General features: G+C 44.0%; 1 protein-coding gene across 2 annotated transcripts; it reads left to right on the top strand.

The window, feature by feature from the left end:
- Positions 1–1,887: 1,887 nt before the first annotated feature.
- On the top strand, positions 1,888–9,406 carry lyplal1 (lysophospholipase like 1). 2 transcript variants are annotated; one of them, XM_076280170.1, is made up of 5 exons: positions 1,888–1,972; positions 2,733–2,826; positions 4,163–4,332; positions 6,949–7,064; positions 8,101–9,406. In XM_076280170.1, exons 1-5 carry the CDS (start codon positions 1,888–1,890, stop codon positions 8,359–8,361), a joined length of 726 nt encoding a protein of 241 aa, XP_076136285.1. In that variant the 3' UTR covers positions 8,362–9,406. The 2 variants fall into 2 exon arrangements, with proteins under 2 accessions (XP_076136285.1, XP_076136287.1); XM_076280172.1 differs by lacking the exon at positions 1,888–1,972 and adding an exon at positions 1,981–2,420.
- The last annotated feature ends 3,677 nt before the right edge of the window (positions 9,407–13,083 follow it).

A 13,083-nucleotide genomic window follows, 5' to 3' on the forward strand; every position in this document is an offset into this window, starting at 1 on the left:
GTTGTGTGGCCTTGCTGATGCAGAAGATATCACTGCAAGGCTGCACTCTTGTGGAAATAAGTGAAAAGAGGATGCGCCTTGTTGAATCTGATGGAGGTTGCCTGTGACTCTCTTAACGGATATGGTCCAGGTGAGGCCTTGGCCCGGCCCACATCCGCTATGTTAGAGTTGGATTCTTCCAGCGGAACCACCATCTAGTGTGTGTGTGTGTGTGTGTGTTTTTAGTTGTACTGAAAGGCTAAGGGTGTTTTAGTGTTTCAGGCATGATATAATATCTTGGCAGTGTGATTTGGAAGTTGACGTATTGGGTGGAATGTGAATCACCCCCAACCACACACACAGAGCACCAACACCATCCTCGTCTCACACACACACACACACACACACACACACACACACACACACACACACACACACACACAAAACACACACACATAGGGATAATTAATTAATTTCCTTCATAGATAGATCATTCTGAAGTGTCGGTCTCCCACAGGCATCCAGACTACTGTGATCAGTTGAGCGGTCTTGGGTAGTAGCTGGCTCTGCAAATATCTGTGCAATATCTGAAATTCAGCTTAGTTCTAGCATTCCTACTTTGTTTGGGCATTGCTAAAAGTGTAGTCCATATCCTTGGATACAGATAAATTGGGTAGAAATTGATGAGATGTTTCAATCCGATGGACTAGGTATAATGGAATCTGTATATGGACCAACAGCAAACAGGGGAGTGGATGCATGTAGTGTATGCTAATCGAGAGGAACACAACCACTGGAACTCACTGTGGCTCTGAGACGGCCTGGCCATATGGCCCAGGTCTTTATCCCATCATTTGGACCAGGACTGGACGGAGCGGAGTTCTGACTGTCTGCTGTCTGCCAAACGTAAGGGGGAAGATATGTGGCATGAATCGCAAGCCCAGCCCATGAAGTGCTTCCTGATGTCTGAAAAAGTCTCCCCGCGTTGCATAACAGCCCCTCCACTATTGTCGCTGCTACACATACAAAAGAAGTTAAATGTATGCAAAATAAAACTATCTATCCCGTAATCTGACATCATAATCTTTGTTATTTGGACCCAGATAATGGTGGACTCTGGAGTAGATCTAGGCCTGTCATGAGTAGGCTGGCCGCAAGTCTGGCAGCTCAGGAACGGACCTGTGCCAGACCCGTACCAGAGTCTGGTTGTCTCTGGGGGAGGGACACACCGCCATTTGTCCACCATGATCGCCCGCTCCCACTGTCAAGGTCAGAGTTGGGACGCCGTTTGTGTGGTCCCACAAGCGTGCGGCCGACTGAAGCTTACCAGAAACAGGGCTTTCAAAAAAGCCCTGTGTTTATAAAAGATAAGACCCTAAAATGTGTTTAAACTGATTTGCAGATCCAGACATTCCACAAAATCACCATGTACATGATAAAGCGTGTTAAAACACAACATGGGTCTGGATGGCCCCTAATCAGACGGAATTCATTCTTTCCTGGCTAGCGACAGCCCTAAACAGCACTAAAAATAACGAATAAAGTCTTCAGGGCAGGCCTATGTTATACCAGTTATACCAGTCTGAGGACTAAAAGGACAACCTTTCAGCCTACCTTTGCAGGCCAAATTCACTTTGACAGGAGTGATATACCACTAGCCTAAATCACCAGGCCAATCTGCTGACCTGATAGTCTAAATTCACATTAAAAAAAAAACATTATTAATAATCAAATAGTATAAATAACAAACTTGCTTTCTTTTTATGTTGACATTAACATACTTTATGTTAGTTCAAAAAAGACAAAAATAGCACAAATAGCCTATTGGTGAACCACATGCACTAATCAAGCATCCCTGTTTTTTCCCCGCAGACTTCCGGTAGTATCGCGAGATTTCTTCATTCCGGCATGGCTGCCACACAGAAATTACACAGATGTGTTGTGTCTCAAACAGGAAAACATTCCGCATCGATTATCTTCCTCCATGGCTCAGGTGGCATTTTCTTTCCTCGACAATAGCCATTAAACGTGTTATATATAAGTAAACGTTGTGTCACCTTACCATGTTTATTTATTTTATCGCTGAACTCAGTTTCTATTAAGGACAAGGTGAAGGTGAACTGTAGCCCACATAGGCTACAGCTTCATACGTGCATCAGGCTACTAGCATAACATAACATGGATACGTAAACAATTCGAATCTCAGTATTCCCCTGCAAGGACTCGTCTCGTGTTATAGCCTAATCAGCTGTGTGGGGCTTTTGATCTTACGTTTGATCTTTCTTCTTGGGCTCAGCCAGTTTACGAGGAAAAACTCTTGACCTGGGATGGATTAAAGAGTTCACGTCTCATTTTGTAAAGATTTGCTTATCTTTAGTACTCATTTATTTATTTCGGGATAAATTAAGATAAATGATCACGGACTCCCTTACAAATGAAGGGTGGGTGTTTCCCCACTACCTAATAAAACAATTCTCTCCCTTTTCTTTTCAAACACATTTGTACAGAACAAGCATGTCATGCCTCATAGACAGTGTAAAAACAAACCAAAGGAGAAAGTGCTGTTTGAGTCCAAGAACAATTGAAGTAGGCTATCTCTATCTGAGGAGGTGGCTGTAGCCTAGCCTACTCTCACTCTAGAAGTTCATAATCTTTCTAAAAAAGATGTAGCCTTGTTAGAAACAAGATTACACAGTGCAATAGGCTGTAATGATAATTGAGATTTATTGATGAACTCTTCACTTGCTGTGTAGGAGACACGGGACTGGGACTTCGGGGGTGGGTCCGAGACACGTTTCATCTGGCGTTCCCCCATATCAGAATAATCTACCCTACAGCTCCTGCCAGGTAAGTCCCTGTGGCCATAACTACTGGTGATGTTCTCTTTATATAAGAAAACCGTAATGATTCAATAGGGATTCATTATCCATCATTGTGCAGACTTTTGCCCATCAACACAGACCCCTCTCCCCTGTAAAATTGCCTAAGCTAAGGTGTCCTTGCCCTTATTTGCAAATGTACATAATGCAATTACACCTATACATAGCCTGCTCTTCATACTATTCATCCTGCACACACACTTATTCTTACTACTCTTATAATGTTACTGTTTCTGCACTACAATGGTACTGTTACCACACTGCACATAGCTGTACATACTGTACATATCTGTCTATATGGTTCATACTGAATATCCTTATTTTTTTAGTTTTTCTTATATTATTATATTATATATATTCTGTTAATACACTGCATTCTATATTATTCTTACTACTCTTATGTTACTGCTACTACATTGCACATATCTGTACATGTTGTTAACACATTGTTCATACTACATAGCCTTATTTATTCTGCTCTTATAAGGTAACTGCTAACACACTGCACATAAACACATGCAAGCACATATAAACCACCTTCTGTAAACCAACTGTATACTACTGTCTACACTGCACTATATTTCTTATCCTGTCTATACACCACCTGTCTATACTTTGTATTGCACTTTTCTGCTTTTTTGCACTTCTGGTTAGACGCAAACTGCATTTCGTTGTTATTGTACTTGTACTCTGACATCATGACAATAAAGTTGGATCAAATCTAATATAAAAAAAACAGAAGCACTCCTATTTGTTTAAATATAAAAGCCAAACATCACTTTACGACTTTACCACTGCTTTCATTCAGCACAAATAATGCCACATCTCATGAGATCAAAGGTGTTTGCATTTGGTGCAGTTATTTCGCCTAAGATGCACGGTGTGCATATCCACTTATCCATATGCTTACAGTACTTCACACAAGTGTACAGTTGAGCTATTTATTCATCTTTATTACATTTCATTCATATTTGAGTTGAACCATGATGTGATCTGTAAAAATCCACCAAAATAGGGTCATGACTGTATTTTCACTCACTCTGGAATGAAGGATTTACATTTTACATATTAAAACAAGACAAACAAGATATCAGATACGTTTTACAGATTGTTTATTTTCACACTATCTTTGTCATGCATTGGTAATTTTAGGGAAATGTAAGTACATGTATAAGTAATTGGTTAATAATTTCTTCCAGTGCAATAATTACAACAGCCACCCGTGTGTGAGCCACCACATAACCACATCCCTTTCAAAGCTCTGATAGCAAGTTCGGTTTGTGTCTGTATACTTCTTCTCTCAGGCCCTACACACCGATGCAAGGTGCTCTGTCCAACGTGTGGTTTGACCGCCACAAGATCTCCAGGGACTGCCCAGAGCACCTGGATTCTGTGGACGGCATGTGTTCCACTCTTGGATCCATCCTCCAGGACGAGATCCAGGCTGGCGTTCCCAAACACAGGATAGTAATCGGTAGGAATTCTTATACACACACACACACATACACACATACACACATACATAAAATTGTAATTGGCACGAATACACACACACACGCTTGTATGCAAACATAAAGTAATTATTTGTAAGAATATACGCAAACACAATAATAATAATACACTTAAATTAAATAGATCTGACTCCTACACCCCAGACCTGTGTGCTGTACGTACACACACACACACACACACACACACACACACACACACACACAATCACACACATCAACCCAATCCCCACAGTTTTCTCTGACCACTAAATTAAACAAACAACAAAAAAAGAAAAAACAAAACAAAAATGCAACTTATCAAACTTTCCATTCCTTTCATATGTTTGTAGCAACATTTTTAGCCTCTGCGGTTTCTCGGGTTTCCTCAGCGCTAAATCCTGAAGTATTTTGGGTTATCAGGATATGTCAGATGTAAATAATCTTGAAATACAAGCAGGCAGCACAAGTGCTGTGAAAATGGTAGACTATTAAAAACTACCCAAGGTAGGTTCCCACAGGAAATGTGTGGGGTCACTCTGCCAGTTACTGTGCTAGCTACTCACATGGTGAGAGAGTGCAAGCTTCTCCACAGAGCACAAGCCATTCAGCTTTGGAGGGATATAAAAGGGTTAACAGACAAGTCAAGAAATATATGTGGCTGTGTGTGTATATATATACTGTATATATACATACACACAAAAAATAGTTGTAAATTCTTGAAAAGTCTTTCACACAGACATACACACACAAGGTCGAGGGAAAAAAAAAACTTTTGTGTGAAAGGTCTTGTGTGGATGGAGAGAAAAGCCCCTAAACTTGGTTCCAGAGAAACTGATTGAAAAAACACATGTGCCTGCGAGACTGCTGAAATATTATCTTCCTAAATCATAACATTTTGTCATTAACTATAAATACTCATTGGAGTCACTCCGCACGCCGAAGAAGCGGAGTGGTCTGCACCCGGAGTCCACTTCCAGAGCCGTCGGCCTGACAAGTGCCAGGACTTTCCATGGAAAACGTTTTTCAGGAGGGCCGTCGGCAGACCATCGCAAGTGTGTGTGTGTGTGTGTGTGTGTGTGTGTTTCTCCTTCTCGATCTTTCAGGAGTGCTGGTCCATGGGAAAGACCCTGGAGACAGACAGACAGACAGACAGACAGACAGACAGAAAAAGAAAGAGAGAGAGAGAGAGAGAGAGAGAGAGAGAGAGAGAGAGAGAGAGAGAGAGAAATACGGTATCAAACACACATGCGGCAGGCCCTACCAAACAACAAAGAGGTGTGCGTGTGGGGGGAGGAAAAGTGTGCAAGGGAGTGCTGACACACAAGATCGGTCGTGGAAAGAAAGAGAGAGGAGCAGGATAAGGCATCAGTTACTTACTTACCAGCGGTCATTTGATCAGAGGACCATGTGACCAGACAAGTTGTCTCTCCCTAGGTGAGAAGCTAAAACTCTGAGGAGATTTGGTTGAGACATCTCATTGAAACGTTTTGGAGACGTTTGATGTGAGGGTGGTGTCTCCTTCTCCATCTGTATGGTGGCATGTCTACTTCACCCCCCCCCCCAATCCGAGCTTGGCGGTGTCTTCCTTACGGCTGTGACGGCGTGATGGGCACTCCTGCATTTTCCCAGATGTGCGGCAAATGCCCAGACGCACCCAGATGTGTAAGATTAAGGAGGGAGGGGGGGCTCATGTGAGGGTGCCTTTTCCAGAGAGTTAGAAACTTGATGATGTGGAACTAAGGGCCAGTTTTCACTTTTCCCCTTTTTTCCTCTCTCTCTCTCTCTCTCTCTCTCTCTCTCTCTTTCTTTTTCGGTCTTCTCTGTGCCTTCCTGCTTCTCTTTTTTAGTTGTTTTCAAGAGCCAGCCTTAACTTGTCAATTAAACTTCAATTCCTTTCAGGATTTTGCATTTTCTTCCATTAGCTGCTCTGTGAGGCAGAACTTTTGATATTGTTTTTTGTGTCCGAATTTTAATTATGAGTGAGACAAGTTGCTTGACTTGAGTTCAATTGAAATGTAATAAATGCCAGTGCTAGACTGGGCAGATTTGACACACACAGTTGGATGAGATTTAATCTCCTTGTCTTGGTCTGGGAGCATTTTGCAGCGAGGCACAAGACTGTCACCAGTTTTTCTCTCGACAGTGAATCACAGCATAATTAGCCCCTATGGTTAATTAGAAGCAGATGGCCCTCAGTGAAGTACGCTGCCATCACAATAGAGGAGGACCCCCCTCCCCTCCCAGTCTCCAGCTCACTAAGAGTACTGTCTGTTCAAAGGCTTGGAGAAGAATTAGCCTTAGCATTAAGGAAGCAGTCAGACGTGCCAGCCCAACCAGACCAGTGGGAGAGAAACTCTGTCTGGCATTCCCGTAATTCCCAACCTAGGATGGAAAAGTCCAGGGTCAGAAAAAATTGAAAATCCGCCCCAGGTTTCTGAAGCAGCCTGTCGACTTAACAAAGCACTGTAGCTAAAAATTCTTAGGCAAAATTACAAGACCAGCAAATTCAGATTATGGCTGGAAAAGAATAACAGAAGTTAACAAGACTTTTACTTACTTAACCTGGAATCTTGTTCCCCTGTTCCCCATTTTTACAAAAGGTGGGTTCTCCATGGGTGGAGCCATGGCACTGCACCTGGCCTGTAGGTACCACCCAGAAGTGGGTGGAGTCTTTGCTTTATCCAGCTTCCTGAATAAAGACTCCGTCGTCTATCAGGTAACAACGACTGTTGATGACGCTATTGCATTCTATTCCCATTCTTGTGGCCATAACTCACTCATATTCACCTTTGTTCAGATAAGAGATGGAAATAGAAAAGTGCAACACTCGGGATGTAGAAACCAGTGGTCAGTTAATAGAGATGTACAAGTGCAGGTTTATGCAGAGTCTGTATGAAGCTCATAGACAAATGCAAAACATGGAAGTGATGTGTCTCTATACCACATTGTGTTCCCTCCTCCACCCTTATCCCCTTGAAGGTTCAGTATCTAGGGGTTAGTGGCTGGTGGAAAACTCTTACCATATTTGTTCCAATCATTTACTAAAACAGCTGATTGTAATTAGCACATGTCTTCAGGCAGGTAGATCAGCTAATTAGCTCCATTACCTGTGCATTCATGTAGGTGATAATACTCTTATGAATACATGATCACTTTTGTATTCCATATTTGCTCTTTGCTTGATCACACTAAATGCTACACACTGCAGCTTTAAAATCACGCTTTACAATGTCATGCCTCACATTCACCTATTCACCCACACACACTCACACTCACTCACACACTGATGACCGAGGCCTTTCAGTTGCTGGATGACTCCCCTCTTGAGCCACTGCCACTCTTTCTCAGTGGAGATCTTCAATGAGATTCTTTTTAAATCTGGGACTAAACTTAATCGATGTACGTTTTAGTCTAGGACTAGGCTTAATCGATGTACGTTTTAGTCTAGGACTAGTCTTAATCGATGTACGTTTTAGTCCGGGACTGGGCTTAATCCATGAATGTTTTAGTCAAGGACTAGTCTTAATCCATGTATGTTTTAGTGCTGGACTACAGTAGGCTTAATCTATGTACGTTTTAGTAAAGGACTAGTTTTAATCCATGTACATATTAGTCCACTGTGTTTATGACCCTATCCAAAAGAAATCAATTTCTTTGCTCTCATGCGTGTGTGTCTGTGCTCCCATGCGTGTGTGTCTGTGCTCCCATGCGTGTGTGTCTTTGCTCTCATGTGTGTGTGTCTGTGCTCCCAGGCGGTGGAGGAGCGTCGGACGCGTGCGCTGGGTCTGCCGGAGCTGTTCCAGTGCCACGGCTCGAGCGACGATCTGGTTCTGCACGAGTGGGGCGAGCAGACGAGCGCCCAGTTGAGGCGGACGGGCATGAGCGTGTCCTTCCACACCCTGCCGGGCCTCCAGCACCAGCTGTGCGCCCCCGAGCTGGAGCTCCTGCGCGCCTGGCTGCTCCGCAAACTGCCCCCGGTGGAGCACGCAGACCAGGGTGCGGACGCACGCTAGTCGGGGGAGGAGACCGGACAGGACACACACACACGCACACACACACACTCACACACGCACACACACACATACACACACACACACACACACACTCACGCACACACACACACACACACACTCGCACACGCACACACACACACACACACACACACACACACACTCACACACGCACACACACACACACACACACACACACACTCATTCAGTGCATGCCTGGCTGCTCTAAAAAGCTGCCCTTGGAGGAGCAAGTAGACGTGGGCATGGGTGCACACTAGCGTAGAGCGTACAGACTCACACACACACACACGGACACACACACATCAGCATGCTACTCCCACACTCTCATACCAGCACAATCACATAAGCAGAGTGAATACGCACAAATAAACATGCACAGCTGATGGATCAAGAATCAAGAAAAGCTCAAGTAAGGGAATCAAATGTCTAACACGGAGTTGGGTTAAATCAGAGGACGTAATTTACAGATTTACTGATTCACTGCCCTCAACATCCCAAAGTCTTACCCACAGTGACTCGACTGACCATGTTAACAAACCCACTCTGAAACTCTTTCCTGCATGCCTGATTTCGGAAAGAATGTAGACTAGAATGTAAACATATACTGTAGGATGTAATTTATGTTGTTTGAAAAATCTATATTTACCCTAAATATTGTGCCAATCTATGCATATTATATTATATTATATTATATTATATTATATTATATAAAATTACATTATACATGTTTTGTCTATGCATTGTGTTTTATGTATTAATTGTATCATGCAGTCACTTACAGTTTTCAGACAGGAAAATGAAAATGAATGAAAATGTGGTTGTTATGGGAAAGAAGCCATTACCTGTAGAATGCAAGGAATTATTGGGGGTCACATATTGAACTTATAGACTCTATTTCCGAACAAGAGTCAGCTCTCTCTTAAACAAAATAATCGTTACACGGTATTGACCTTTAATGTGTTTGACTTTTTTAATATATCTAAACTGTAAAGATGGTCATGTCAATAAAATGTCCTATTTGTGTGAACCTTAAAACAACTGGTATTCTGTAACACATTGAAAGGTGCCTGTGAACGCAAATACACACACACACACACTCAGCCTCAGAGTATCGGTAAAGGATGCTGTCTCAGGATGTGAGAACTATAGCGATGCTGAAAGTGGACAGACAGATAGAACGTCTGCACCTAAAAGCTGGATAGATTGAATCAGAGCCCAGCTGCAGCATGAGAGATTCACTGTAGAACCGGTACACTGATGCTCAGCTATCTATGAACTGGACCACAGCTGCAGAACCTGCTACAGAACTGCAACAGTACTGCAGAACCAGAACACTACTGCAGAAGCGGATGCTGTTAGTGTGAAGACACTCTCCTGTATGGCTGTCTTCAGCTGCCCTCTACCCTGCAGTCTTTCTTTCTCTCCTTTTTTCGTTCTCTCCTTTTTTCGTTCTCTTCCTTCTCGGCTGTCCATCTATTTTCTTCCCTCCTCCTTTGTGAAGCCCCATTATCGTCCCCCCCCCCCCTCCGTATCCTGTCTTAGCTGGAAATCTGTTGAACATGTGTTCGGGGGGTCTCGGCCGCGCTGTTTGCTCCGGTAGTCCTCCGCAGTAACACACATCGCTTTATTAATGGTTATTGGAAGGAAGTGGTTAGCGAGTCCTCCACTGTTTGGGCTCGAGGTCGTCCGGATGTTGGGCCCTGCTCCGCTCCGCTTTGCTCTGCTCTTTCAGGGAGCCTCAGGCCAAGGCTAACACAGCTCGCAGGCCTGGGAGTAGCACTCCAGTGCAAAAATACCAGGAATCCTGACAAGGCCTTCCTTTTTAAACCCGCTACAAAATGGAAAAGGGGGGGGGGGGCAGCGACAGTGAGAGGGTTTTGGGGGAACCTGAGCCGAGCTTGGTGGGGTGGGGGGTGGGGGGTCAGACAGGAGATAAACACACACACACACACATACTCGCACGGCACATTTTGGCGTGCTGCAAAATCAGTGGCACTTTATCGGCGTCTCAAGGAGGTCAGGAGGGCCACTGGGCCTTCCCACAGGGAGGGATACGCAGGGCAAACGAGTTAGGGAGGGAGGGAAGGAAGGAGAGAGAAGGAGGGGAGGAGAGAGGGAGAGAGGGAGGGAAGGAAAGAGAGAAAGAAAGAGAGAGAAGGGATTCGCTGACTTTCGATGGGCTGTGCTCCATTTGATTTGAGTCAGTGCAGGCAGCTGGAGGAAGCCAACCAGGATCCACTGAGTCAGAGCGCTCACTCGGGACACAGGACTGCTTTGTGCCTGCACCACGCCGCGCTACGCTGCACTACAGACAGCCGAGTGCACAGACAGTGCAAGAGGTGGAGGTGGGGTGGAGAAGGTGGGGTGGAGTGGAGAGTGTGGGGGTGGGGGTGGAGGTGGGCTGGGGTGGCATGGTTGGAGAGTGGAGGAGGATTCCTGCCAAAGTCTTTGGAATGCCCTAAGGCTTAGGAGTGGTGTTTATCACCTTAAACACACGCATGCCCACACATACGCAAAAATCTCTGGTGTGCAGTCACTTTCATACACACCTAGGCGCTCTTTGATCCTTTGTCAGGTTGGCCATCAGTTCTGACACGAGTCATGTGCATTCATAGGAGACCCATCATTTTGCTGTTGCCGCCCGGCTTTGGTAAATAACCTGCAAAGGGCCCCCGAACTGACATAAAAAAAGAGTTGTCAGTGAGAGGCATATTTTTCATGCTACTGACAAACGAACAAAGACAATTCACACACACACACACACACACACACACTATTTTACACACAACACACATATGAACACAAACTTCCTTACACACATTCATATGAACATACACACTCCCACACACACACGCATTCATATGAACATACACACTCCCACACACACGCATTCATATGAACATACACACATTTCTAACCGTCCCGCATGAATGCATAACAGGCAGCGCTGCAGCCTTCCTCCCTGAAGGCCCTCTCTCCAGTGCCAACCTTGATCAAACGAGACATGCTCATAATGAAATCCCTGAAGGCTGGGAAGACTTGTAAAATGATACTACAGGTACAAGTGTGTGTGTGTGTGTGTGTGTGTGAGGAGTGCTAAGCATGCAAGACTAAGGTTGGCTCCCCATCAAAGGGCTGCTGTCGGGTCTCAGTGGATTGCCTTTGGAACCGTCATTTTGGTGTTGTTCCTGTCAGTGGAACATCGTCAGGCACCAGGCAACAGTCGCTCGCCACCGGCCCTGGCCCACGTCTACTTGAGTGTGTTTACACAGTCATTTAGAAGCCAACCAGCCACCCAACCCCATCTCATCCCCATCCCTACCCTCCCCCTTAAACACAAACATTACAGTGGTACCTTTAAAGGTGCTCTAAGTGATGCTGGGTAACGTCACTTCTGTTGACTTTCAAACAAAACAGAGAGCTAGCTCCTCCCCCTCCCTCCCATGCTGCTCCCGTGCAATTGAAACTCTCCTAAACGTGCATCTCGTCTGCAGATGACAGTTTGTTATGTTTTTATGGGCTAGGTTTGCCAGGCTGTTTGTTTGTTGCCGTTTTTGGAGCCTGGGCTGTCCACAGAGATCGCATTTTTTACAGTTTATTCAGGACACAGACAGCTAGCGGATGGTTAGGCAATGTTGCAGTTAGTGACATAAAATGTTTTAGCCTAAAAAATGTGTGGCATCGCTTAGAGCACCTTTAACATCTACAGAATGCAGAAGTGGTGGTTGACAACACCTTTTTTTAAACCTAATTGCGTTTCAGTGCAGAAAAAAATGTTTGGTCTTTTATTTCATCACATGTATACCCTGACTCAGTCCAACATATAAAGAAGGTGTCCAAAGAGCCTTGGCGAAGTGGATGTTGTATTTTACAGCGCCAATAGAGGCTGTTAAATTCTGTACAGTTTCAGGACTTATGTAACATCCTGTCCTCCTCTCTACCATTTCAAAATATTGACCCCTTGGATCTGCTTTTCCATATAATCACACACACATACACACACACACACACAATGCACATCTGTCAGTTTAAGGTAGCAATAAAGTATTGAATGAATTTGTTACACACATATGCATAGAAACACACATGTGCGCACACACATTCACACACACACATACACACATTCACACACACACAGTATGGTAGCTGATTTGTCATATGAATTGGAATGCCAGTAGTGTCTTTGGCATTCTGAATCTCTGTTCTTTCCCAATTATGGGCTGTGAAGTAGTGCTTATCATGCCTTAACAGTGTAGAGAGAAGTACCAGTTTTATGCATCGTAGTAGTATAATTCAGTTGAATGTTAGCATAGATAAATAGATAGATAGATACTTTATTGATCCCCAAGGGGAAAGCATAGAGTAGTGTAGTTAATGTATTAGTGCAGTGTAGTGGAGTTGAAGTGTTAATGTAGCGTAGTGGAAGTGTTTGTGCGGTGTTAGTGTAGGGTAATTGAAGTGTTTGTGTAGTTGAATTGTTAGTGTGCAGTGTAGTTGAGTGTTAGTGTTGTTATTAGTGTAGTTGAATTGTTAGTGTAGTGTAGTTGTTGTTATTAGTGTAGTTGAATGTTAGTGTGTTGTAGTAGTGCAGCTGAAGTGTTAAAATTGGTGTGCTGTTGTAGTGTAGTTGAAGTGTGGGTGTTAGTGTAGATGACTGTTAGTGTGTTGTGGTGTTAATATTGGTGTCCTATAGTGTGCTGTAGA

The sequence above is a fragment of the Alosa pseudoharengus genome, unplaced genomic scaffold (assembly GCF_046254945.1).
Source record: "Alosa pseudoharengus isolate Yale_2024_CS ecotype anadromous, Long Island Sound unplaced genomic scaffold, YU_APseudo_1.1 YU_APseudo_1.1_scf_12, whole genome shotgun sequence".
In the NCBI taxonomy this organism is placed as follows: Eukaryota; Metazoa; Chordata; class Actinopteri; order Clupeiformes; family Clupeidae; genus Alosa; species Alosa pseudoharengus.